Source organism: Hyposmocoma kahamanoa, unplaced genomic scaffold (genome assembly GCF_003589595.1).
Source record: "Hyposmocoma kahamanoa isolate Upper Pololo Valley unplaced genomic scaffold, ASM358959v1 180, whole genome shotgun sequence".
Classification (NCBI taxonomy): Eukaryota; Metazoa; Arthropoda; class Insecta; order Lepidoptera; family Cosmopterigidae; genus Hyposmocoma; species Hyposmocoma kahamanoa.
This window is the reverse complement of record NW_020653711.1, coordinates 497,972-525,298: the sequence shown is the minus strand read 5'-3', so window position 1 is coordinate 525,298 and position 27,327 is coordinate 497,972. Positions and strand designations below refer to the sequence as shown.

The window sequence follows — 27,327 nt, the reverse complement described above, 5'->3', positions numbered from 1 at the left end:
ACTGTATTACATTTAAAATTGGAATAGTACTGGAATAATATTGAATTTTCAAATTTAGTCAGTGAAAGTCATAGATATAGAAAAAAAGAGGATATTTGGTATGGGGACGTGGTTCGTGTCGCCTCGATATGATCAAAATGATCATATCGAGGTAACACGCCTACAAACATCGCCACGGTGACATGGTGATCGTTGTAGGTACATACAAGATCTCTTGTAAGACGTGAAAATGCCAAGTTGTAGCGATACACCTAGTAAAAAATTGAGTGAAAACAAATATTTTAAAACCAGTGAAATAACATTTCACCGGCTATTTGCATTTTTAGTTACTATTTCTATTATTATTCAATGTTTTCTTTTTTGTCTCCATAGAAATTTCTATTCTAATTATGACTGATGTTTATTGATCATACATTTTTACTGAAATGTTTTAATTTCTTACTATGATTTTTGTAGTCCCTAAAATACCGAAGCGAAAAGCATTCACGTTAAATTGATTTCCTTCATTTTATTATTATTAGTAAACATTTTATTTCGAGTAACTTTAACACAACTCATATTTCGGACAACTGTTTCAATTTCATGTCAATTTGTATGTTGCTGTTGCTTAAAGAAAAATGTATGTGTAATGTTGTTTCAGATAATTTAGATATTTAACTTCCATTATACTAGTAGATCAAACGTAGAGTATTTTTAATTTTTAAGTTTTTGCAATGAGTTCAAAATAAGAGAAGGTTGGTTGGAAGGTTTTATTTCAATACTCACGACCATGCAAGTTTGTGCGGGCACGTAGCCGCCGCGGTTGCAGTCAAGAAACCGTTGCGATTGCGGAACGGACCGCGAAGTTAGTGGGAGTTAATCGCAAGTCGCGCGGTTAATAGAGAACTCATCCCGCGTGCGCCTGCACCACATTGGGCCTGAACTGACCGCCAAAGTGCGCGGGCGACGACAGCCGCCAAGCGCGCAGTTGATCGCGTCCTGTACCCCGCCGCGGCAACCGCGAGTAACCGTCACCACTACAGGCGTAAAATGCGCCGTGAAATGTGCTACTAATTTTACATACTTAACTATCGCATTTTACAGATGTCGCGGTCCCGCGGTAGGTGTGGGTGAAAACCGCTCCGTGAGTCCTTAGTGTAACGAAAAATGAGTTTCAGCGCCATCTAACGTGTAATAGTTGGTAGCATTTTTACTAAAACGCCACCTGATGGTGACTGGCTGAACCAGGATGTAAAAAATAATGAAATATTGTAATATAACTCTTACTCAAGTGACTGTAATTTTTCACGTTTTAAGCCCTACCCAATCAAAGTCTTTAAGTTATGGTAATAGATAATAGAGAGTAAAGTTTGAATTACACACAAGCTAAAAAGTGGCGACATCGGTACCCGATCTTACATAGCGTAATGACGCTATGTAAGATATGTAATATATCTCCCCTTTTTTTTATATCTATGGTGAAAATAAGTGCAAAAGGTATAATAATAATAATACAAGAAGACGTCATACACATGCAAACAATAATTTAAGAATAATACAGTAGCTTATAGTAATAAAGCAAAACGTATACAATATGTAGATTACATTTTGACTTAAGAATCGATACTACCTCACTACAAATTCAAATTTTTCCCGTACTAATAGGGTTCATTTTCCTTGGGTCGAGAGGCAGTAGCACTGGCACTTTCAGAATTTAAATTTTTTACAAACGAAATTAAAGTCATTTGAAAATGTATATCGTCTACTTTACGTATTCTATATATAAAATAAAAAAATCATTGGTATATGTAAAGCACCTATTGAATACAGCGGTTTTCTTGTAAAATTTGAAGTAAGTTTGTGTTTTTTTTTTCTATCGAGAAAATTTTTAGGAATCATGTTTTCACACCAAGTATTCAGTGTATATCCTCAAGTTTACTATATATTTTTTTCCAAAGTAATAGATTCAACAGTTTCACTGTTACGCGGAAACAACCAAAGCCATTTGAGGTTGTATAGACTCTTAAGGCGTACTAATGGCCTCTGGCCCAAAAACCCTATTAATGTCTACGATAGTCGCAGAGGCTCTCGCGAAGAGTCTGCAGAGGCGCTTCGGTGCACGAACATAACTACTAACATAAAACGCCAGTTGAGACGACTGGCTATTTCTCGCGCACATCGGAACAATTATCGAATCTCCAGAATCAACCTCTCTCTGTTGTCCTCGTCTCACAAAATTTTAGAATAGACGTTAAGGAATACACTTATATTATTTTACTGCTAAATAACTCTTTGGTGACTTACATATAATTTTAAAAGATAGACCTGACTATAAATATAGCACGCCTGTCCTCTGTTCCGCGCCCCGCGCATCCTCATTTCTCACCAAAACAGTCGTATTTCACCAATTATGTCGTACCTGCAACAGAGCACAGAGCAATGTTAAAATTGACACCACAGACATGTAAATTATTCTTGACGACATTCGCTATGCCCTAACCGATTTACTGGTTGCGAAATGAAAATTACTACTGGTTTAGCCTTTTAACCAAACCTCGTAACAGTGCCATTGTCGTAAATAAAAAGGCTTAGTTGGTATAGCGTCTGGCACGGTAAGCTAGAAGACGTCGGTTCGAATCCGGTCGGATCGAAGGAATTTTTTCTGAGTGTTCGATCTTTGTATTAATAATTATAAGAAACTAGTGGAGTAATTACTGTGTGAAATTTCACAAACAATAATTGAATATCAATTCAATAAAAAATTTAAAAGACTTATCTGAAGCAACTATGAAAATCGGTTTTATATCGAGTAGACTTCGAAACTCTACAGTTCAGAACAGAGACTCACTACCACGTCGGCAATGCCGGGATGATTTGGACTCCTTTGTAAAGGACAAGCCAGATTTTTCCCAAAATCGGCATCAATGGAAAAAGATGGGAGGCCTTTGACCAATAGTGGGACAGAATAATAATAAAACATTTTAAAAACTGTGCGTAGGAACTTTTCAATTTAGTTGCACTGTCAACGTTCCTCCTTCGCTCGACTAGGCCTGGAATACTCCATCCTTATGTCGTCGACATACCACTCCTCTTAATGCGTAGGGAATGGATTACGCTACTGCTTTCTGTATTTCTCGAAAAGTACAATTTGTGGCTACTTAAGGCAAGAGTGATTAGCTAATACTTATGTGGTCTGTGGTGATTAGGTAGTTTTTAGACAGATACAACTATTGTAGGTAACTTTATCGCTTATGTGATAGAGGAGGAGATTGTTGGCAAACGTGTGTCTATTAAATACTACCTATAAATGAAAAAAAAAATAATTGAACTGTCAGTTATTATGGTCACAGTATAAATACTAGCGGCACAATCGGATCACAGTCACATTGTTGATTGAAAACCTATTCCAGCAAAATCTTTAGCATTGTAAAAGGGGTCAAGACTCATGTTTATACAAAAAATTAGTACATCGAAAAGTTCCCTAAAAAATGTACACATACGTTAGTACTACTTGTATATGATCTACTAGCCGTGGTAGCCTAATGGTTTAATATACCCTCTCTCTAGCAGAGAATCGCGTGTTCGATTCAGAGCTAGCACCACTAGTGTTCTGAATTTACGTGCGAAATATAATTTGAAATTTACTTTGCGCTTCTCTGTAAAGGAAAACATAGTGAGCCTGCACACATCTGCAAAGCAATTTAATGATGGTGTGAAGTTCCCAGTACGTATTGGGCCCGCGCGAGAACTACAGCCCAATTTCTTTCATGATGTGAGGAGCCCTGTGCCTAATGGTAGGACTATATACATGTTTATTTGTAAAATACTACCCGCAGGAATATATTACTCAAATCATAAACAACAACTTTTGTTCCATAACATTTTACAAAAGAATTTACAAGGATCTACTTTTTCTTCCATTCAACTTAGACCTAAAGATAGACAAAAACTGCTGAACATAGAGCTGTTTGGAACTGTGCGATCTGTATAGGTAAACAACCTAAAATCGGCAATATTAATACTACGGTGCGACATGCAGAAGATGGAATCACGATTCTTCGAAAAGCGGAAATTGTTGACAGTCCACCAGATGAAAAATATTTCAATGAATGGATATTTTCATCATAATTTTAGAATTTTTTTGACCTAAGTTGTACCTCGGTACACAATTGGGTCCAAAAATGTAGGCATAATGTGTCAAAAATAAACTTTTAAGTTTTCGTTATACTATCTGACTCTTTTTAGATCTGCATTTGTTAAGGCCTCCTGCGTGATATCTTTTGTTACCGAACAGTGTTATCGCCGTATATGCATGTATTTAAATATTTTTGTTTTTGACGAAGGTAAAATCAGTTAAATTATTAAAAGTCATGGAATAAGAGTTGTTTATGATGTTAGTATACAGTCCTACGTGGTTGTTAATATTTTACAAATAACCCTGTATAGGCTATCTCATTTGATCAATGGTTGTTAATAAAAAAAAGTTGTAAGTACAAAATGCAGTATTTTAATATAAGTTAACGTTGTATCATTTTTATTGGTTAGTTATTTAGAATGAAATCATTTTCAACAAACAATTTCTTTTTGTAATACTAAGTGAAGGGACGAGCAAGTCGAGCGTCTGATAGTAAACGACACGCCTGATCATAAGTTACCATTAAGTTGCAATGGGTTAACTATCAGTACTCCGAAATGACATTTTCCATAAATAACATTTGCTCGAATTTTCATAACCTCGAAGGTAATTTTGAGAGGAAAATATTTTTTCTTTTAAACCTAACCCAACCGAACCTAATCGTGTCTTTGCAATAAACATCCAACATATCCTGAAAGAACAACGGTTTCGTTATAATTCGGTTTTCGTTGTAATGAAAATTCGAACAAACGTTATTTCGGTAAAAAAAAATTCGAGTTTGTGATGGGTTACCCTTGCAGTGCTACTTATAGTTTTAAATCGCAAAGATCTGAAGTGCACTGCCTCTGCGCCCATCACTCTGAGACATAAGTTGAAAAGTCCCATGTGCCTGTAATTTCACCAGCTCCCTTACCCCTCAAAACAGGAACGCAGTAATGTTCACATTACCGCTTGGCGGTAGAAATAGGTAAGGTGGCGGTACTTCTCTGGATGAACTCTTTCACAAGAAGCTTTACTGCTTCTTGTACTCGTACTATAATGTCGTAGACTGTACTTGAATCTCCTTGCAACCTAGTTGTCGATATAAAAAAAACATAATTGACAAATTAAAAACCACGTCTTAATTACGACCAATGACGTCAATGCTATAAACTAAATCAATACATTAATGATAATTACAGTCTGAACAAATGATTCGTTGGAGTAGACACAATGTATTAAAGAATGAAACGGTAAAATAGTTTTTTGTTACGCAAGGCTGCAAAGTTGTTGCTTGACGCGAGTGCTTGTATTGAAACCTGAGCAAGCGTAGGATTCTAAGATCTCAGGATCCAAAAATAGAATTCTGAGTGTAGCGAGTCACGAGAGCCACGTTTGCTGTCGAGCTAAACACACAACTTTCCACTTCACTATAGCGAGGAAAATGGTAGGTGAAAGGAAAACATTTGAACTATAATAAATAAGTTTTAATAAACAAAATGAGTTATCGTTGTCAATTTAATGTCAACAAGAATAATAATAAAATATACCAACAGATTTATATTACATATTAATGTACGACAAATCGCGTAGTCAAACGTGTCATTGTTTTTTTTATCGAAAGATAAAGTTAGGTACACCACAGTCCATAGTCAAGTTCGAATCACAAAAACCTTTTCCACGTTAGCGTGGAAAAATCGCTTTTGCGCGTAGATTTCTAATGAAAAATAAAGCCTTTCCGAGCTAGTGAGTGGATTGATTTCATCTGATGACGACACTGGTAATGGCGCGCGAGAATCACTACGACAGTTTTGTAGGTTATTTTTTTACGGTTCCTAGGAAAATTGAAAATTTTACTTTGGTTGACAAATTTATTTATTATGTCGCTACTACAAAAAGAAGGTTTTGGAAAATATATACATATATATGTATCTATGTATTATATATATATATATATATATATATATATATATATATATATATATATATATATATATATAATCCCTCTTATATATATATATATATCTGATATATATATATAGACACCCGCGCACAGTGGTGTGCAATGGTCTCTAAAAAGAGTGACCTTTACCTTCACCGTACATACATCGAGCAAATCTGCAAACCAGAAAATCTTAAGAAAACCTTCATCTATGACATGACTGATAAAAATGTCTTCAAAAACATGGATTGGTATCCACAATTAGCGCAGGGCAGTAAATAGGATCATGAATTTATGTGGAGGAAATTCGTGATCACCAGTGTTGTCACTGTATTACTAATTTAATAGATATCGTTAGGAAATCTTCATCTCCGACATAACTGATCAAAAATATCTTCGGAAACATGTTTCAATAATCCACATAATTGCCGGCGCAGAAGGAAGGCCACAGGACGAGGAGCAATTGGTAGCCGTGCAGCGAAGGTAGCAGAAATACTTCGTCCTAGTCCGGACGATGTTCAAGCTCCGGGTGTATCAACCCGAAGGTAGCTCAGCAAAGATGACTAAACAGAAACTGCTTCGAAGGCATAAATAACGTAACATAACAACAACGACATAATTAAAGTAAATAAATAAATAAAACGTCTACAACCCGCATTCACCTATCGCGACGAACGGCGAAAGAACTCGTGCCCACAAAAGACGAATGTGTCCCGATACATCAAGCCGTGAATCAATATAATATTCCTTAATTAAATTACACAATATTACATCTTTTTATCTATGACACCTACATACAAACAGAATAGATAAAACGTATCATAACATAAACAAAATTTATCCGTTTATAGTATTATAAGTTGAGTTATTAACAATCTAAACCAGTTTAACTTGGGTATATTTACACTTTGCTAGCATTCACCGAGTGCACGTTTGGAGCGCCGGAAGTGTCTTCTTTTTTTGTGCCAGTATTTTTTTAGTTGGTCATTTTCAATATAACTGTGTGAAGGTGAGAGGCTTTCTATTTAAATTACATACAGTTTAGTTTTTACCGTTATTTAAATAGTTTCTTCGATTGATAAAAAGACATAAAATAATCAACTACGAGTATATTCACCGCAACACCAAATAAACTACAGACAATTTAAACTATTTTAACAGTTTTACTTAAGGAATATTAGAGACTTTTTTTTTTTTTGTGTGTATGTTACGCGATTACTCCGACGTTTGTGAACCGATTTCGATGATTGTTTTTTTCTTGAAAAAGGGGTACCTCATTAGTGATTACATTCAAATTTGAAGAAAATATTCCACCTCTAAGAGTGGCAGGTTAGGGGATGAATCTGGTTTACTGGATTTCACCTACTTTCCGTTAACCGATGTCAAAAAACTTGGCAAATAGACGTAATTCCACAAAATTTTGAGGACGGTTTTTTTTTATAAAAAACATTATAATAATTATTAAAAACTTTACAATAATATTTGGTTACGTAGCTTATGTTCCCAGATAAGTCGTAAGAAACTAAATGCAAGGTCGAAAACATATGTATTTGTGGGGTACTGTGACTACAGTGAATAAATGTAAGTGAATGGTTTACGTGTAACATTCCTTTTGATCAAAAGGAATGTTACACGTAAACCATTCATTCAGCAAACGTTTTCATTCTACAAGGAAATTTTGAAACAAACCATCAAAAACGACAGATAAAATCTTTAGGTGCTATTTTCGCAAAACTATGATAATGTTGGTAGACACGTTATAGCTTACCAACATCCAATCAGAGTAACGTTCCAGCGGTACAGTCTGATGAAGTTCTGACTTTCATAGGATTTGCTTGTACCTTCAAATAACAGAGTACTAAAAACCGATCTCAAAAGTTCGTGGAATTACATCTATTTGCCAAGGTTTATTGAAATCGGTTACTGGAAAGTGCGCGAAACCCGATTCATCCCCTAGTGTGCCACCCTTAGAGGTGGAATATTTTCTTCAAATTTAAATTGGACCAATACTGAGGTACCGACTTTCCAGCAAAAAAAAAAAGAATCATCAAAATCAGTTCACCAATCATTATTATAACCGGAGTTTTCGCGTAACATACATACAAAAAAAATAATGCAGTCGAATTGAGAACCTCTTCATTTTTTGAAGTCGGTCGTTAAAAATACGAGTATATCTTTATTGATTGTGTTAGAGTGAACATTGACATTACTGCATTCTTATTACTGGGTTGACAGGACTGGGGAAGAAGAATAAAAAAAATATATATTTCATGGTTAAAGCCATTGATCTGTGGTTAAAGCCATCCAGGCACTCGGCAACTCGGCAATGGGTATTTATGACCATCTACGTAATAATTTACTTCCCTTAAATTCGATTATTAAAGTGATTTGAATAGGTATAGGTACAATTTGAACGGTTTATTCTTTTTTTTTCTGGCTTAAAGGATTTATTTGACCATTATAATTATGACCATAGGTCCTTGTTTAACTATGCACTTCAACAGTGTATATACAACATGTTTTAAATTTAGTAGCATAGCCAGTAAATGTGTTTTACAATATATTTAGTGGCGGTTTTCTTTCTATGTACATAAATGAACTAATAACTCCATGCTTCAAACTTTAATGACATGGTTTTGTCCACAATATTTTTCATAAGTGTCAAAAGTATACGTATATTCAGGTTAATATTTCGAAAGCTAAAAGCTAGTTTGTCTTTTTTTATAAAACATATTAATTACTGGGTGACTAGTAGTGAGGTAAGTTCAAAACTGCCTACGTTGCCGAACCATGTTCGAACGGTTATCATGCTGGACTGCCACGCAGAGGTCCCGGGTTCGATTCCCGAGTCGGGAGAATGTATGGCCTACATTTATTTCTGTTGTGACTTTGGGTGTCATTTGTGGTTGTCTATGTGTGTGTCATGGCACCCGCGATACAGGGATTCCCTAGTACGGGGCTATAAAAAAACTTAAAAAAAATCACACAAGAAGCAAATACGGTTTAGCATGAAAAGTTTGAGGCTACGCTGAAAACTGAACATATAATAAAAAGTAACATTTAGAATATAATTAAACTATCAGCGAAATAAAGGTTCATAATAAAGCAATAAACTTAATGTACACACGCCAGCACATCAAACTACACATTGACGTATCTTGTTCCGTTGCAATGGAGGTGATTTTCGAATAAAAATGTGTAGTCTGATGTGCCGTTGTCCGTACATTGTCGGCGAACACAATGTACATTGTGCCAATTGCAAACGGTGCATTCACTAATTGCACGGCAGTCCGCCGCGCACACCATCCTGCATATGGCCCACTTATGGATCTCGCAGGATTGCAGGATGGCTTTGACTACATTCATAATCCTGCATTACGCAGCCGACGGCAAGGCGGACTACAGTGCAGAATAATGGTTAATGAATGCCCCATGAAACGTACAAACTAGATACAAGCCAAAAATGTCTTCGGAATACCCGCAGACACTGCATTGTATCTAGTTTGTATGTTACACAAGTCCTTTAAAGTTCATTCCACTTATATATTCGAATCTTGCGTCTTGATACTCATACATTCGTTCTCCTTCTTCTTTTAAATATTACGGCCCCATCGAAATAATAGATGATTTCGCCTACGTCAAGTAAAAATGACTATGTGCGGTGGTTTTGTAAAAATAATATAAATATGTTGGCTGACGACGCCATTAGCAATGCCGGTACCTTCCCACACATTCCTTCATATATGACGGCCTCAGTGGTCGGGTCGAGCGGCTTGCACACCGGTTTTCATGGTGTCGCTATCTGTGAGGTACCGGGTTCGATCCCCGGCCGGAAAATGTAGAACATCCAACTTTTGTTTGTGTGCTTGTGGTACCGTCGTTGTTTCCGATTTCCATAACAAAAGTGTTTTAGTTACTTACTTAGGGATCGCCGCCTTATCGCTGCGTTATTCGCGCGTCGCGCCTCGCTTTTATTATTATAGGCACTGAGAGTGTACCTGTTGACCGCGCGTTTTGAAATTAAAGAATATAGACTAAGACCTATGTGATGTTAAATAGTATGGTGACTGCGCTTTTTTCATATTTAGTATTTTTGATCAAAATTTGCCATTAAAAATACTAATATATGAAAACATATACTATCATTGTCCTTGACAATTACTTAGCAATTTATTCTCTTGGTAACACCGTTAACCTAAACGAAGTCTTTAATAATAAGTTAAGAAGTCAATTACGTCATTAAGGCAAATTAGGTTATTATAACTGAATTATTTTAGAATACGCCACGGTCTCAGGTCAAGTTTTATCTCTGGGCAACTGCCCCATTCCTAGATATTATTGTGCCTGCATCGCCCTTGAGCTATTTGTAGTTTCATAATCAAAATCAGACATTTAACAAATCAGTATATAACCTATCTAGATCTATTTCATTCAAGCTACAAAGGGATCAAATGAAACGTTCTGTACCTACCTATTTTTAGTAGCTGTCCTTACACAAAAATAAATTGAACACCTTATACTTTAATATTGAAATCAGTTAGTAACTCATAATATAAAGTATTTTAAGCTTAGGTTAAAAAAAGGCTATAAAAAAAATAAATTATAAATAAATGTAATTACGAACGGACACAGGAGACACTGACAAAAAGACCTGTTAAGAGCCCGAAACGTTGGTTTGTTTGAAAAAACAAATATACGCGATTTCGATTGGAACATATAGTTTCATTTCCGATGTGTAAAGTGGATATCCATTACGGTATCTGAGACGTTACGCGCATCACTATAAGAAAACCGAAACCATTCGGTTTTCTTATAACTGTGGACCAGATGCATCTGGTCCACAGTTTTTATTTGAACGTTGAGCAAACATGTCGTCCTCAGAATTAGTAACAAGAGTGCGGCATACATTTCAATTGATTGTTTTGTTGTGAGCTAAATATTTCTCTTCGGACCACTTCATGGCGATGAATTCGCGGTAACTTAAAAAATCTTAGCGGATCGCGGATCGTGACACCCAAAAACGACTTGCTTACTTGCGTTCGCGCAAAAACCACCAACACGCGGAGCACTCACCGCAGAGCGTGCATGAGAACTTACAACGTTGTATGGGAACGTATCCACTAATGGAGCAATTACAGATGGCGGAGCACAGTCGGTGCGCGAACGTAATTGATACCCACCTTAACAATCGCGATAGAAACAGGAGATTTTATGTTTCACCCATGGGAGCTACTGAAGGGTGGTAGTCTGTATTAGGTATACCACCCTTCCCTTTTGACTCATTGTTTGGAGTTAGTAGTCGATAAAGCGGTAGCATCTACCCTGGCGTACTCTGCACAAATAATAAGAATTATTATTTATTTCAGAAAACTAATCCTTTAAATTTAAAATGTTGTCATTATACAACATTTTAAAATTAGAATAAGAAATTAAATAACATTAACGCATTTTAACATCAAATAAATACCATTATCTGCTAACTATTATAACTGAGACCTAACAGACCTTGACACAGACACTATCGCGCGTGATAAGGAGCGTACAAAATTGCGCGCGGGAAAGCTTGCGCGCGGGAAAGCTTGCACGCGCAATCGGGCGCGATTACCTGTTTCAAATTTTTGAAGCTAACGTTCTTACGCGCACGGTTGCTCGTGTTCGTTTTTGTTACAACGGAAAGAGTGTCCGTGTAAAGGCTAATAGCGCAGGATAGACCCCGTGAAAATGGCGCGTGTTGGAATGCGCAATTGCGTTCGCGACTGATGAGTGCAATCGCGCGTTCTTTCCCTTCCAACGTCTTTACACGCGCGCTCAATCGCGCACGATTGCTATATCACGCGCGATAGAGTGTCTGTGTAAAGCTCGCTATTGTGGCAGCACGGACGAGTCGTAACTACCAGCTATAGCAGCTATAATGCTATTAGTATTTTCGAACACTTCCTGTCTGAGAACTCTCTTTCTGAGCACAGCAGAAGCCCATCTGCTAATAAAAACATTTCCGATGCACTACAGTATCTCGATAATTTAAATATACACGATGGGCGGCTGAAAAATGGTCAAGCTAAGTATGAAGTAAAAGACGACTGTGGCTACTTTTTATTTCGATTTGAAATGTAATAGGGAATGTGCACACGCCAGCACATCAAGCTACACATTGAACACATTGACGTATCTTGTTTCGTTGCACTGGAGGCGATTTTCGAACAAAAATGTGTAGTCTGATGTGCCATCGTCCGTACATAGAAATTTACACTTATTACATCATTCGTTACTAAAATAAATAAAAAAAGTTGTTGCTCCTTTACAAAATTTTTAAACGGCAAGACGTAATAAACAAAAGAGTGTCACTAATTTTAAAAATATAATAAATGAAGAATTCGTCACCATAGTGGTGAGTATTATTTTTAATTGGACATAGTCCAGAGATTACCTTTCAGTCGCCCCTCGTATCTCTAAAAATATTTTGTATTGAACGCGAATGACGCGATGACGATGATAGGGGTCTGACAGTATACCTTACAGATCGTTACTTTGACCTGGTCTGAACAGCGTGCAAATCTCCAAGCCAACATACTACGCAACACAACCAGGCAAGAAACACAACCAACAATACTATAACCGCAAACATTGACAATTTCAGAAACTTATGCAAAATGACGTGGGCATGCGACCCGGCGCTCACGACGACTATTGTTAACAGCTACCAATTGCTACCTGCAGTTGCGCAAACGCTGCAGACCATCATGGCTGCGCACTGCGCTTTGGTAGGAGACCATTTGTGGCCTGACGACGCTGTAAAAATTGTTATTGATGGTAAGTTACACCGCCTTTATAATAATTCTATTGGGGTATGCACTTAATGCTAAAATAAACGACAAGCACAAACGAAGGAAGGAACGTCTTTCAGGTGAAATCATCTATTGCATGCATCAATATAATTTAAATCGAAAAAAGTTTTCTTTTCCATAAAAAAAATCAATACACTGACAATCATAACCTCAAAATCGATTATACAGTAATGATATATAATAAATTTCAGATCCTAATTACGATTTCATTGTGGTTGGATCTGGATCAGCTGGATCGGTGGTGGCGAATAGGCTCAGCGAAGTTCTCGACTGGAAGGTCTTACTCATAGAGTCTGGAGGGAACCCAACCTTATCTACTGAAGTAAGTGGCAAAGTAGTAAGATTGTATATATGATGCAATGTAGCTTTCACAGGGGTAACAAAAAATCTACACAAAAAAATGAAATCTCTAAAAAATACTTACTACATATTTTGACCTATCATTTTTTAAATAGATTTTGAAATAGGACATTACGACTCTAAGCGTTTGCCTTAGGCTCAACTCACACAGCACAGCAACTACAACGCATGGCGACGCGCGTCATCGCGCGACGATGCTCACATTAGCGTCCTCGGGGCACTGCGCGCAAGAGTCGCGCGAAACCGCTCGACTTTAACCAAGCGTCGACGCGCGAAGGCGTGTGTCGTCTCGCGTCGGCGCGCGATTCCATATTTGCATAACACAAATTTGTACCTTAACAATGTGAAAATAGAGATGAATATGCTATATGCGAAAATAATGATGCGTCGCGACGCTTCGAATCTGCGCCAGTGTGAGTTGAGCCTTAGGATGGAAAAGTAGCAATAATCAGTTTTTTATGATGACCAGTCGCCTCGTGGTTAACGACACGCTTACCCATAATAGCTGCAGTACAATCTACTCAGAGCTTTCTGGAGGGCTCTGCCACTGATCCCGTTACGCTGACACATGAAGTTTAGAAATTCTATTTGCTTATAGCGTTACTGCTTGACGATAGAAATAATAATAGACTTTTTGAAGGATTATAACGTAAGTTATTTTGTACCATTTCAGATACCTCAGGTATTCTTCAGCAATATCGATTCCAGTACAGATTGGGGGTACAGGAATGTACCACAAGAAAATGCCTGTAGAAGCTATAACACCAAAAACTGCGCGTGGCCTCGAGGAAAGGTTCTTGGAGGCTGCAGTAGCATAAATGGTATTTTCTACGTTAGAGGAAATAAGTTAGATTATGATGAATGGGCTGCAGCAGGGAATAAAGGCTGGAGTTACGAAGAAGTCCTCCCCTACTTCAAAAAAAGCGAGAATTATAGCGAAATTCTTACAGACACAACTCAAATTTACCACAGTAAGGGAGGCTACTTGTACGTAGATCAAAGCCAGGAAGATTTACACGACTTCGAAAAGATGATTATCCAAGCTGGAGTAGAACTGGGACTTAAACTTGAAGTCGATATTAACGGGGCTAATCAAATGGGTATTTCTAAAAGTGCTACTAATGTCTACAACGGAGTTAGACAAAGCACCGCTAGAGCGTTTTTATCACCAATCAAGGATAGAAAAAACTTTCATGTGCTCAAACACGCTCTGGCAACCAAATTATTGTTTAAGCCAGGAACGAATATTGTCAGTGGAGTAGTAGTAAACAAAGATGGCCAGGAAATTAGAATAAATGCTAGAAAAGAAGTTATTATATCAGCAGGTGCGATTAATACTCCACAATTATTAATGTTATCAGGTATAGGACCAAAGAAGCACTTAGAAGAACTTGGCATTGACGTCAAAGCTGATTTGCCAGTAGGAGAAAATCTACAAGACCATCCTTTCGTTCCTATATACCATAAATTACCAGCTGATAAAAGCATGACATCTTTCGGCAACGTTGTGGGAATGTTTGTACAATTTCTGCTTGAAAGGAAAGGCCTACTAGCTAGCACTTCACCGTTCAGAGTCATATCTTTCATGAACACTACAGACCGTCAAGCAACCAGCCCAGATATGCAATATCATTACATATTTTTCCCTCCAAATACAGTTAATTTTCTGGATTTATATAGTAAACACAAGATGAGTGATGAATTCCAAAAAAAGTTTCAAGAAATAAATGAAGAAAATATAATATTATCAGCGTTTGCTGTATTGTTACGTCCGAAGTCTAAAGGAAAGATTTTATTGAAAAGTACAGATCCATTCGAACATCCATTAATTTATGCTAATTATTTTCATGAACCTGAAGACTTAGAGACTATAATGAGAAGTTTTAAACAACATGGCTTAAAAATCGGTGAAACAAAAACAATAAAAGGTGTAGGTTTCGAACAAGTATGGTTAGACCTAGATGCGTGTAGGAAATATGATAAAAATTCTGACGAATTTTTGAAATGTTGGTCATCTGAATTGACAACGTCTTTGTATCATCCTACGTCAACAGCTAAAATGGGTCCTGATAATGATGAAACTGCTGTGGTGAATAGTGAACTCAAAGTACGAAAAGTGAAGAATCTAAGAGTGATAGACGCCAGTATAATGCCTAACATCGTTCGAGGTAACACACATGCACCTACGGTAATGATTGGAGAAAAAGGAGCCGATATGATTAAGCAATCGTGGCTACAACGACATACGGAACTATAGAATAGTAAGCATGTAAATAAAAGATGAGTGAAATCAAACGACAGGAATTATTAGCAAAAAATTGATTGTTGAAACTTATAATAAACCAGACAAATTACTTAGCATTAATGTACAAGTTGCCAATAAAATATAACCATTTGTTTGAAATATTGCACTATAGTGAGAAACACTTTATTTCCCTGTTGTAAGACTTACTATATTTCTTTTGTAATAATAACCGGTAATAGATAGGAATCTTTGAGATTCCTATCAAAAACAACTTAAAAACATATTCTATTGAACATAAGAATGACAAAAGATTACTTATTATGAATGAAATAAACTTGAATAAATGTACACAAAGATTTTCAACGCATAGGTTTGGTTACATCCAAGCAGTAAAGTAGTGTAGTTCCATAAAGGAGTATCCGAGTCTTTTTAGATAAGGTACGCATAGCCTAAGATTCAACAATATTATATAATTATATAGAAATTATATATGAATCATCTTTACTGGCTAGCCCGACTGTGAGGGAATTTCAGGAAAACAATCAGAAATAGTCTGTTACTCCTATTTTAGTATAGTACTTGACTTGCATCTAATTTAAATCTCTGTATTCAATGGGGCACATCGCAAGCCCCAATAAGACCTGTTTCTCAAATATTCAGCAAGTAATAGAGTCATTAATTACTCACAACATAAAATACAACAGGATAGAAAAAAAGGATTAAATTCCAGTTTCAGCAATGAATAAACTATTAGCAATACTATTTCAAGAACATGGTAAGTGAAGGCACTGATTTCATTACGTGTAAGAAAAAGACAACACTCAGAAAACAATTAGAGCCTTGAGGAAACTTGTTAGCAATAAAATTGGATACACAAAATGCTCATACAATAATTTAATATTTGCAGCATATCTTGGCTTTCTACATTGTCTTCATGAAGTTTGTCCTGTCAGTTCATACAATAGTGGTAATGAGTCTCGATTCAAAGAAATTTGAAATTGATTGGAACTGATAATTACAATTTCTACTACAGACTTTTCTTCTTATTTAAGAGTGAGGCTCTTGTCGGTGGTGTAATCGCCAACACCTCTATTCAGCGCCTTAACTTACCGTTTATTATTATATATTTTTAAAGGCATTTTTTTTGCTTTATCTGATCTAAATAACTTCCGTCACGGTCTTCCTGTAATTTAAAAAAATATATAATAACGCACACACTCAACATAGTCCCGCACTGGGGAATCCGTGTGTCGCGGGTGCCACGGACACACACATAGACAACCACAAATTACACCCAAAGTCACGAGAGAAATAAATGTAGGCCATACAAATATTTCTCCCGGCCTGGGAATCGAACCTGGGTCTTCTGCAGTCCGGTATGGTAACCGTTCGGCCACGGAGGCAGTTATTATTATTCTTCTAGTACCATGCCATCACTATGGTGATATCCTAAAAGTTATTAATAAATTAAATTATTGCGTTCAGATGGTTTATACACTACGCCCCACCAGTTGCATGGAGTGCGCTTTACCTAAATATCTTTAAAGTTAAAATTAACACGTTTCTTATTAGAAATTTATCTATTGATAAATTAGCAAAACATCGTTATTGACTTCATTCGAAGATTTATACCAAGGGCATACAAATAATCAATTTCAAAAAATTCTAAGCAAAATCGTGACGTATAGAACTTTAGAGTTGTCAATACTGTTACCTAATCAGGGCCTAGATAACAAGATATGGAAGCCTTTCAAGCAAATATTACTAGCACGTGTCCATCGGCATTTGGTGGTGCATCTGGTAGCTTATTTGCGGGAGCTATTGCTGCAGTAGTTGCTGCTCATTGCTCTATTTTGGACGATTATCGTTGGCCGACAGACCGTGCTGATCACATTGTTGGAAGTACAGGCAAGTGAGAAAATTGTTGCTATATGTGAATATACTTTTTGTTGAATATACTTTGAGTTGCTAACTGTGAAGTTATAAGCTTACTACGAAGAAAAAAGAGAGGGATACACATAGAGATATATTTATTTTTGATAAAAAAAAACCATAACTACTAATTATAGTTATATATTCCAAAAATATAAGTGTTTATAATGAAAACCTTTTCATTTTACAGGTGCTGTGATATACGATTTTATAGTAGTCGGAGCGGGTTCAGCAGGATCTCTGCTAGCCAGTCGTCTAGCGAGCTTCAAATCCTCGTGGTCAGTGCTGCTTATTGAGGCAGGTGGCGATCCAGGCTTGGACAGCGAGGTTTGTATATTTTTCAATAGTTCAGATTATGATTATAGGAGTCATTAATATAATAGTTATCTGCATTTGTTATTCATGACGTTTTTCAATATTATGACATAATTCATTTCAGATTCCAGGATTATTACTTCATGCCATAGACTCTGACTTAGATTGGATCTACAAAACTCATCCTGACGGAAATAGCTGTCTTGGATTTAAGAACAATGCCTGCACCTGGAGCAAAGGAAAAGGTTTAGGAGGCTCGAGTTCCATAAACGCCATGATTTATGTACGAGGACATCCAAATGATTATGAGAAATGGAAAGAACATGGCAACAGAGGTTGGGGTTATGAAGACCTAAGGCCTTATTTTGAAAATCTTGAAAAAGAATTTGGTTTGAATAACTACACATCCATTCAAAATCCTTTCTACAGTGTACTTGACAAAGCTTGGCAAGAAATAGGTTTGACTACTAAAGACAAAGAAACCAATGAAGCTTTAGAAGGGACTAAAGTAGCTAAATTATTGATTAAGGGTGGAAAGAGATTAAATACTGCTAAACATTTTCTCGAATCGTTCAAGAATTTGCATGTTATGAAGAATACTAAAGTACAAAATGTATTAATAGAACCTAATAGTAAAATAGCTGTTGGAGTGCAAGTTAAACATAAAAGCGGTATTGTCATGGAAATCAGAGCCGCCAAGGAAGTCATATTATCGGCAGGATCTATTATGACACCACACATTTTGATGTTATCAGGTATTGGTCCTAGAAAACATCTAGAAAAGGTAAATATAAAGTGTTTAGTCGATCTTCCGGTTGGCAAGAACTTGCAAGACCATTCAATTTTGCATTTGTTTTTCACGACAAACTTAAGCACTACACTAACTGTAAATATGTTAAACTTATTTGTAGTACAATACATGTTGACACGAACCGGACCGTTTGCAAACATTGGCATATTTGATTTTTTAACATTTGTCGATACAAATAACGATAATTATCCTGATCTCCAGTTTTATCATTCGCAATATGTGAAAGATGATACAATTATGTTGAAAAGAAACATGAAAAGAATGGGTTATAAAGACGAATTTATATCGGTTATTAAAGAAATCAATAAAGTAAGCGACATATTCATGATTCATCCGAGTGCTTTACATCCTAAATCAAAAGGAGAAATACTTTTAAAAGATAACAATCCTGAGTCAGATCCTGTGATTAAAACTAATTATTTTGCACATCCTGAAGATATAGAGGTTTATATGAAAAGTATTCAACTTATTAAAAAAATGGAGATTACGAAAACGTTTAAAATGTTAGAGATGAAACTTATTAAATTGGAAATCGAAGCATGTTCAAATTTGTCAGAAATAGATTATTGGGTGTGCTACCTTAAACACGTAGCCACTACAGTATATCATCCAGTAGGAACAGTAAAAATGGGCAAAAGAGATGACGTCACATCAGTAGTCGATGACAATTTAAAAGTTCATGGTATAGAGAAATTAAGAGTAGTAGATGCTAGTATAATGCCTGTTATAACTGGTGGTAATACATTGGCTACAACATTGGTCATAGCTGAAAAAGCTGCTGATATCATTAAGCGTGAGTTCAGTATTAACGACGAATTGTGAATAAAACTAGCTGTCACAAACACAGAGAAGTACGTGAATTAGTGGGAAAAAAATTTTTGCCACACCGATCAAAAAGTGAACACAAAAAAGTGTCAAAGTTATAGTGAAATACGATACGGCTCAATTCGCCTCATACTAAGTGTAATATCATTATGTTAATTATGAGGCTACCTGCGTTGCTCTGACAACGGTGGCAACTGCATTAGCATGACAATGGTAATTCTGTCATAGAAATTTTGCCTATACCAATTCTTGCAATCGAACCCCGGGACTGAACACGGCTTAAGTTTAATTATTTGTGACAAGCAACTATCCCCGGGATAACACGATAGTTGCGTATCATTCAAACCCAATTTTACTTTATTATAAAGTTTTTGGATTTTCACCTTGAAGTACTTCGTAACAAATTGTACATCATCATTGTGCATTACTTATGTTTATTTTGCATGAACATAATTTCAAAACAAATTAAGGTCAATGATTGCAAACCTTAACCGCCGGTAAATTGTGAAAGAAACTTTAACAAACCACATGGACTAAGAATTGATCGAATCTGCAATTGCGAGGAGTTTTATGAAGGTTTAATAATTTAATTTCGTATTGATCTTTGTATGAAATAGAAGTGGAATTTATATATATTGAGTTTACATATTTGATTTACTGCTAAATAAACCTTTGATAGGTTAATTACAATTAGCAAGTGACATGAAATGAACTTCTAAAACGTGAATAAATAGATAATGTATAACTTCTTTATCCACCTTAATTTTCAAGGATTATTATTGCTGATTAAAACGTACTCGGTGTGACTTACTACCTTTCTTTTCTATCCATCATAATGTATGTTCTGTCATATTCTTTTTATAGGTAAGACGTTTTTTATTACTCTTGATATTATAAATTCATGAATTATTTAGATTATTCTCAAAATGCTTTTTACGAATACCCCATTCCACCCTTTCTTCATTCCATCATTTCTTTCATTCCAATCCATCCTTGAATTCCAAATTTGCCAGTGGTCATAGATTAGACTTTCGCGATTTTCACACAGTATTTGATTTTAAAATCGGGATTTAATCGTGTATAAACATTTTTTATTTACCTCGACGTTTCGGACGTGTTGCAACGTCCATGGTCTAGAAGGGACCGTTAAGTCCCGATTTTAAAATCAAATAATTACCAGTGGTCGTTTTCTGATTTATAAACCTCTACAAATGAATAGTTTCATTACACTGAATAGTCCAATGAATACTAACAAGTACGAGTAAGGACCGTAGCACACCAAAACAGATGACGGTCGCGTTACATCACTAGACAAGGGTCCTTGGAGGCTTGTGTTGACGACACAAATTACGAAATAATTCTAGAGAACACTATTGGGTGCTACGGAAATGTTGAACATTCCACGGCAGACTTTTTCAAGCCATAAAATTGTCATGAAATGGGCGTTCCCCAAGGAGAAGGTTTCGGGTATTTATCAACGTCAGTCTCAGGTGACGGAACTGCTTAATGACATACCAAAATTACTCCATAAAGTCTTTGAATCTACGGAGGTTTATTTTTCTCGTTATTGCTACATTGTCAACATAGTAGATACGCGATTATACAATACACATCAATTTAAGCCTTTACGTTTGTGATAAGGTGAGGTGAGACACAAAATAGAGATTTTAACGTATTTCGCCACATGGAAAATTGGTTTTCGACGTTGAAAAGTGCTAATACAACTTAATTTTTTTTTATTGATAATAATACCAGTAGTGAACTATGCGACCCGAAACACGATTGGCTAAACTTCACTTGATAAAAAAACACAAAGATCTCCGAAATATTAATTTTTCACTAATCTACGAAATCTACGAAATATTAAATTCCGGGTATACCTTAAAAAGGTTAAGCATAAATTAGCCAAGTCCGAACAGTCTGTACATAATCGGTGCACCAATGCACAATATCGATGTCTTACTTTTTCAAACACGTATCTTATAAACAGTGGTGGCAAAACTTTATATTTATTTTAAATTTCTTATCAAGGGTGTTAATTTGGATGCATTACTTTAAGAATAGTAAAAGTCAGTGTGTGAATATGAAGGAAATGTAATGTGAAATCAGCCTTCAAAATTTATACTTTATACTTTGTGCCTTAAGACACGACTTTGGGAAAGTAAAGCGACGATACGGTATCGAATAAATGTTATTTTACAGTTTAGTTTTAAAATTGAAGTTAAAGAGGTGACTTCTCGAAAAGCATTTTCACAAAGTTAAGAAGTATCTTTTTGAAATAAAATAATGTAAAATTTTGTTTGTAATAATTTCGCGAATAGCCTGAACACTTGATTGTTTTTGATTATATTATATTTTGATTAGATGTTTTGATTTACTTTTACATACTTCTCAATTTTATTATTATAACTGACGTTATATAGACGACTGTCGTTATACATACATATGTATGTATATGTAATATTATTAAAACAAAAAAAGGAAGTAAACAAATACCAGTTTGTCCGATTTTAAGTCAGTCCTTTATCAATATTTAAGTTCCGGTAATTGATTACGTAACGCCAGTAAGGTCCGGCAACGATTAAAAATCATTAACTTTACGTTTTTGCGCGATTTTATATTCCTGCACGTCTAACTTAGTTGCAAATACAGGGAGGGTTCTAGATGACGAATGACGTCTAAAAATGATGCGTAATGACTCTTAAATTACACACACAGGCACATTCAATGGTACACTAGTAAAATCCTCAAAATAATGCCGTGTCTTTTCAAAAGTCTAGTCGGTTGTTACTTTTTTATTTTATGTCTAATTTAAAAAACAAAAATTAGTGGACAGTATTTTTTTTCATGAATTTGTTTTAATAATATCCTGCTATTACATCGAGTGATTCGAGGTTAATTATTCTTGTAAATTTTGTAAACAAATAGGCATAAGTTTTTTTTTAATTTCGTAAAAAAAGCAATGCAAGGCTAGAGTGAATATTGACTAGACAAACGCATATCATCGGCCAGATCGTCGCTTAACATGTGCTGTAAATGGATGGCCATGCGCTCATTAATTTTACATTAAAAAAATATATTTTTCTAAAAGTGGTGTCAACGGCATCACTGCGCGCAGTTGCGGCGGAAAGGCAGAATACCTATGACACTGTCGCTGTTGGCCTCGAAATACGGAATTCTCAAAACATTGAGTAACAGAATAGCGATCATTCCGAAGGCACTACCTAAACACCGACATTTAGCGGAACAAAAAAGTGAGAATATAAAACAACAACTTTTTATGTAAATACATAATAATTAGACATAAACTTACAATTAAATTAACATAGGTATCTCAACTTAAAGTTAGCACGCAACCAATAGGAAATTAAAAAATTGGAACACTTTAATATTAATAACATTGAAGTTTAGTGTATAAAATTTTTCTTCAACTAATTTTTTTATTAATTTACAAAAACGCAAAATCAATACCGAACTACTCGATACATCTGTATTAAAAACAACTTAAAGCAGATTAATGAAAAAAAATACCATCAACTGTTCAATGTATTTTTGTGTTTTTAAATTAGATCTAAAATAAAAAAGTAAAATAATTGGCTAGACTTTTGAAAAAGGACTGCCTTGTTTTACAGACCATAATAGTGTTCCACTAAATGTGCCAGTGCGTGTAGTTTAGCTATACCTTATTTACGTGTCGATTTATAAAACGAACTTTGACATCGACTAAGCAAAATCAGCGAGTTAAGCAAATGTTTCGTATTTACGAAATTAAATTTACTGAAGTTTAAGCATGAAATTAAATTTAAATTTTTGCTTAATCGAGGTCAAAGTTCATGATATAAATCACTTACACGCATTTCCCACTAAGCGGCTAGTCGCAGGCGGATGGCCACGCGCGACTTTTATTTAGGTATTTAAATAAGTCACTATACCAGACCCATTGACGCGGCCGTTATCATTTCCGGCAGTAGGAAATAAAACAGACTCGCGTGCGGCCAGTCGCCCGCGGCTAGTTGCTTAGTGGAAAATGGCACTTAAGCCTTCGAGGCGAGACGACATAACTTTCCTCGGTCTTGGTTTTCAATCGCCATCCTTGAACTTAAAATTCACGCAGGTCCGCTCGTACGCCATTGCTCGCGATACCTGTTGCGACCAACTAATCTTCAATGGGCCGACCTTTGAGGCTCTCTTCACATTCCGATTATCTCCCACTCTTATCGGATTAGGGGGTGTGTCAGCGGGTGGGTTAGGTGGTCGGTTAGGGGGTGAGTGGGTGGGTGAGTAGGTGGATGAGCGGGTGTGTGGGTGGGTTGGGTTAGGGGGTGGGTCACTCACCCCTGACTGCACCCCAACCGGACCCCCAAACGGCCCCCCAACCGCCCCCCCCTACCGACCCCCCCAACCGACACTCCAACCGACCCCCAACCGACCCCCCAACCGACCACCTAACCGACTCCCAAACCGATACTTTCGGTACTTTCGGTTTTAATTGTTAGTTTCAATTGTTTCTTAGAACAACTAAAAAAATTAATTGCAATTAATTTAATTGCAATGAAAATCACTTTAATTGAAATCAATTGCAATTAAAATAAATTGCAAGTAAATTGCAATTGATTTCAATTGAATGCATTTTTAATATGATTAAATTTCTGATTGAAATTTAATTGATTAACGCCCAACGCTGATTTATGGACATTAGTTTCACTGGTGAAGTTAACGATAAGCTTTTCTAATTCCTTAAGAAAAATGTAATACATATTGTTACGTAAGGTATAGACCTTACATAACAATATGTATTACATTTTTCTGAACAGTTACAGTGTCTTCGAAAATAATGTCATATTACAAAACAGAAGCTTTTCAATGCTAATTACGAATGACACAACGGAAAAGTTATAAATGAAGATATCTAATACTTTTTTGTTTAATGTCCAAATAGGATTCCGACAGAAAGGTATGTAGATTTTTTTTTTTACTTGCGGATAAGCTATGATACATTAATTATATTATCACTGGACAGTTAAACAAGTCTATAATGGTAATTTTTTTGAACCAAGAGTCACATTAAAACTTACATAATTTTTGAAGTTCATCATATGTGAATAATTGAATGTAAGGTACACACAGAAACTTCACTTACATTTAAATTTAATTCAACGCGAGTTGTCTATTCTTTTTTAAACCGTCATACATAAAGTATGACAACTACATAGACAATACTTTCATTCTATTTCATCTTATGTCAACACAAACAGACTAATCTAGTCGAGTTCTTAGGTTTTCGCGATTGCTGCACGTTTTAAATAAAACCATTTTTTCTAAATCCTAAATCGCGTTCCGGGCTATTAACAGGACCCATGGTCACGACTGGCTGAGATGGCAAAGCCATGAACCAGTTATGTTTAATATTAACGCAAAACCAATCGTAGCAGTAGAGCTCCTTGTAAAAGATTTCGTACAGGGTAATACTGGAAGTACTGCCACCTCACCTATTTCTGCCGCCAAGCAGTTATGCGAGCATTACTGTGTTCCAGATTTGAAGGGTAAGGGTGCTGGTGTAATTACAGGCACTTGAGACTTTTTAACTTATGTGTAAGGGTGACGGGCGCTACGGCAGTGCCCTTTGAGCGGCACTGCAACTGTCATGGACAGGCGTGACGCTTACCACCAGGCGCACGACTTGGTCGTCCTGTCCATATTTCCAACTACATATACATAGTCACAAAAGTTCGTAATTTAAATATTTAATTTTTAATTTAACATACGTTTTACAAAATATTTCTAACGAAATTAAATTAATTACTTCAAAGAAAATTATAAAATGAAATCAAACATATTAATAAGTATGACTGTAGTATATGTCTGCTTGGGATTTTTCATCACAGAAAATACTGATAATCTGATCTCAGCTATGAAATTGTCCTACGTGATCATGCGCATGTTTCCTTTCTATTTTCATAAGACGGTCGTTAAGTAATTCGTGACGTATTTCATACTCTCGATAGATTCTATATATTACTGATTAATTAACAACAATCCTTAAAGTTTTAGCTTTTTGGAATCAAGAGTGATATTACCTTAGATCATTTAAACTGATTATAATACCATATTCATTAAAAAGTGCCAGACAATGACACCCATTACCACTCACACTAGGGAATACTACGAATATCAGAAAAAATATTAGAAAAATTAGTTTCTCAATTATGTCTTCCTAGGAAGCGACCTCGAGGCCTCCTCATCAAGTACAGTGAGAACCACCAGTTCGCAGTTCGAAGTCATGGAAATAAAATACTACATAAATTTAATTTAAATCGTGAAACATATAATTACGTATATCTACACGAGTTCACACGAAAGCTATTTTTAGATTGAAATCGCTGGCCTAGAAGACCTTTGCCCAGTAAAACGTGTTTCAGTTTCATTGAATTTTTATTTCTTTTCCTATGCATAAAGGTCGAAACCCACTTTTACCGCCATGTCCATGCATGTTTGTAGGAAATCAAACATATAACTATTTACCATTTGATTAACTCTTGCTAAATTTAAAATAACTATTGTATTAATTGCTAAATATTATTAACAAACAAAAAAAGACATGTGAAAAGAGGCTAATATCCTATAATCCTAATTTTAAGTCTCTACATCAGCAGGAATTAGTCTAGAATTTTCTTTATGTGCATATTTATCTGTGGCACTAAGTGACGGGACGAACAAGTCGTGCGCCTGGTGGTAATAGACACGCCTGTCCATGACAGTTGCAGTGCCATGCAAAGATCTGAGAGGCACTGCCACTGCGCCCGTTACCCTGAGACATAACTTGAAAAGTCCAGTCAGACCCTTCAAAACCGAAATGCTTACATTACTGCTTGGCGGCAGAAATAGGTAAAATGGCAGAACTTTCCTAGACGAACTCTTTCACAAGAAGCTCTGCTGCTATTAAATATATTTACAACATATTTATACTCTCGTCAGTCACATACGTACAGCATCAATTGGCAGGGTCGGTACCACAATGAAAGTGGGTCTGCGTAATTACAAATTAAGCATTACATTCATGAATTTCACAAAATGATGACCCCCAAATATCAAATTAATGGCCATCAAATTACGCCACATAATAATTTTTGTAATGGCAAAAAAATCTTCACAGGCAACGTGCCACTAACAAACGCCTGTTTAACAAAAGCCGTCAATATTATATACATATTCAAATATTCGAGATTTTAATAATGGAGATAAATATATGCAAGATCATGCGTAAGCTGTTATGAATTTAAACTCTTAGGAGGTGAAGTCATCGTGGGTACATGCGCTTTCGCAACTCGTCTTACACCTGGTATGACCGTTGGCCTGGAGATCTTTACCATTATGAAACGCATACGTTACAAGCGGAAAAAAATACATGGATTTATTTCGCATGTTCGGTATAGGACAAATTCTAGATTATTTATGTAGCAAGTGGTTTAAGAATCTCGGCCTTAACTTATAGTATCAACTCTAACAAAAATATTAACTTAAGTATCAACTTGTTCCAGGCGAAATTAATAATAATACTTATTTATTTTCACTCACAAAAGCAACTTAAGAGCTAATTAAATTTATGTGACATTATTACGATTTTGGGATAGCGACTACTAAAGGGAATGACTGGCGCCCGTGGTAGGACTGAAAAACCTGAGTTACGAGTCTCGCCAGACTCTCGGCCTCGAATAATAAAACTGTTTTTACTGTCGCAATTAGCTCAACTGTACAAGTAAACATATTTAAGTACTTAAATTAATCTTAAAGATTTATGTGTGATATGTATGTATGAGTGGTATGTAGTTTTTTTCAGTATTTATTTATTAGCGAACATGCAATAAAATTACACTACATGTGCCCTGTAAGGGCGCAGCTAAGAGTATAGTTCTGTAATCTGCGCTTGGCTTGGTATGTAATATGAGCATGTATTTTTTT

The 27,327-nt window shown here is 35.9% G+C and overlaps 2 protein-coding genes across 2 annotated transcripts; both read left to right on the top strand.

The window, feature by feature from the left end:
- The first annotated feature begins 6,951 nt into the window (after positions 1–6,951).
- LOC113225960 (glucose dehydrogenase [FAD, quinone]-like) lies at positions 6,952–15,696 on the top strand. Its single transcript, XM_026458447.1, has 4 exons — positions 6,952–7,044; positions 12,673–12,845; positions 13,072–13,202; positions 13,914–15,696. The coding sequence occupies exons 2-4, from the start codon at positions 12,686–12,688 to the stop codon at positions 15,495–15,497; spliced, it is 1,875 nt and encodes a 624-aa protein (XP_026314232.1). The 5' UTR covers positions 6,952–7,044; positions 12,673–12,685; the 3' UTR covers positions 15,498–15,696.
- A 1,528-nt stretch (positions 15,697–17,224) lies between these two features.
- LOC113225898 (glucose dehydrogenase [FAD, quinone]-like) lies at positions 17,225–19,365 on the top strand. The gene is made up of 3 exons (XM_026458365.1): positions 17,225–17,393; positions 17,608–17,744; positions 17,857–19,365. Exons 1-3 carry the CDS (start codon positions 17,225–17,227, stop codon positions 19,363–19,365), a joined length of 1,815 nt encoding a protein of 604 aa, XP_026314150.1.
- The last annotated feature ends 7,962 nt before the right edge of the window (positions 19,366–27,327 follow it).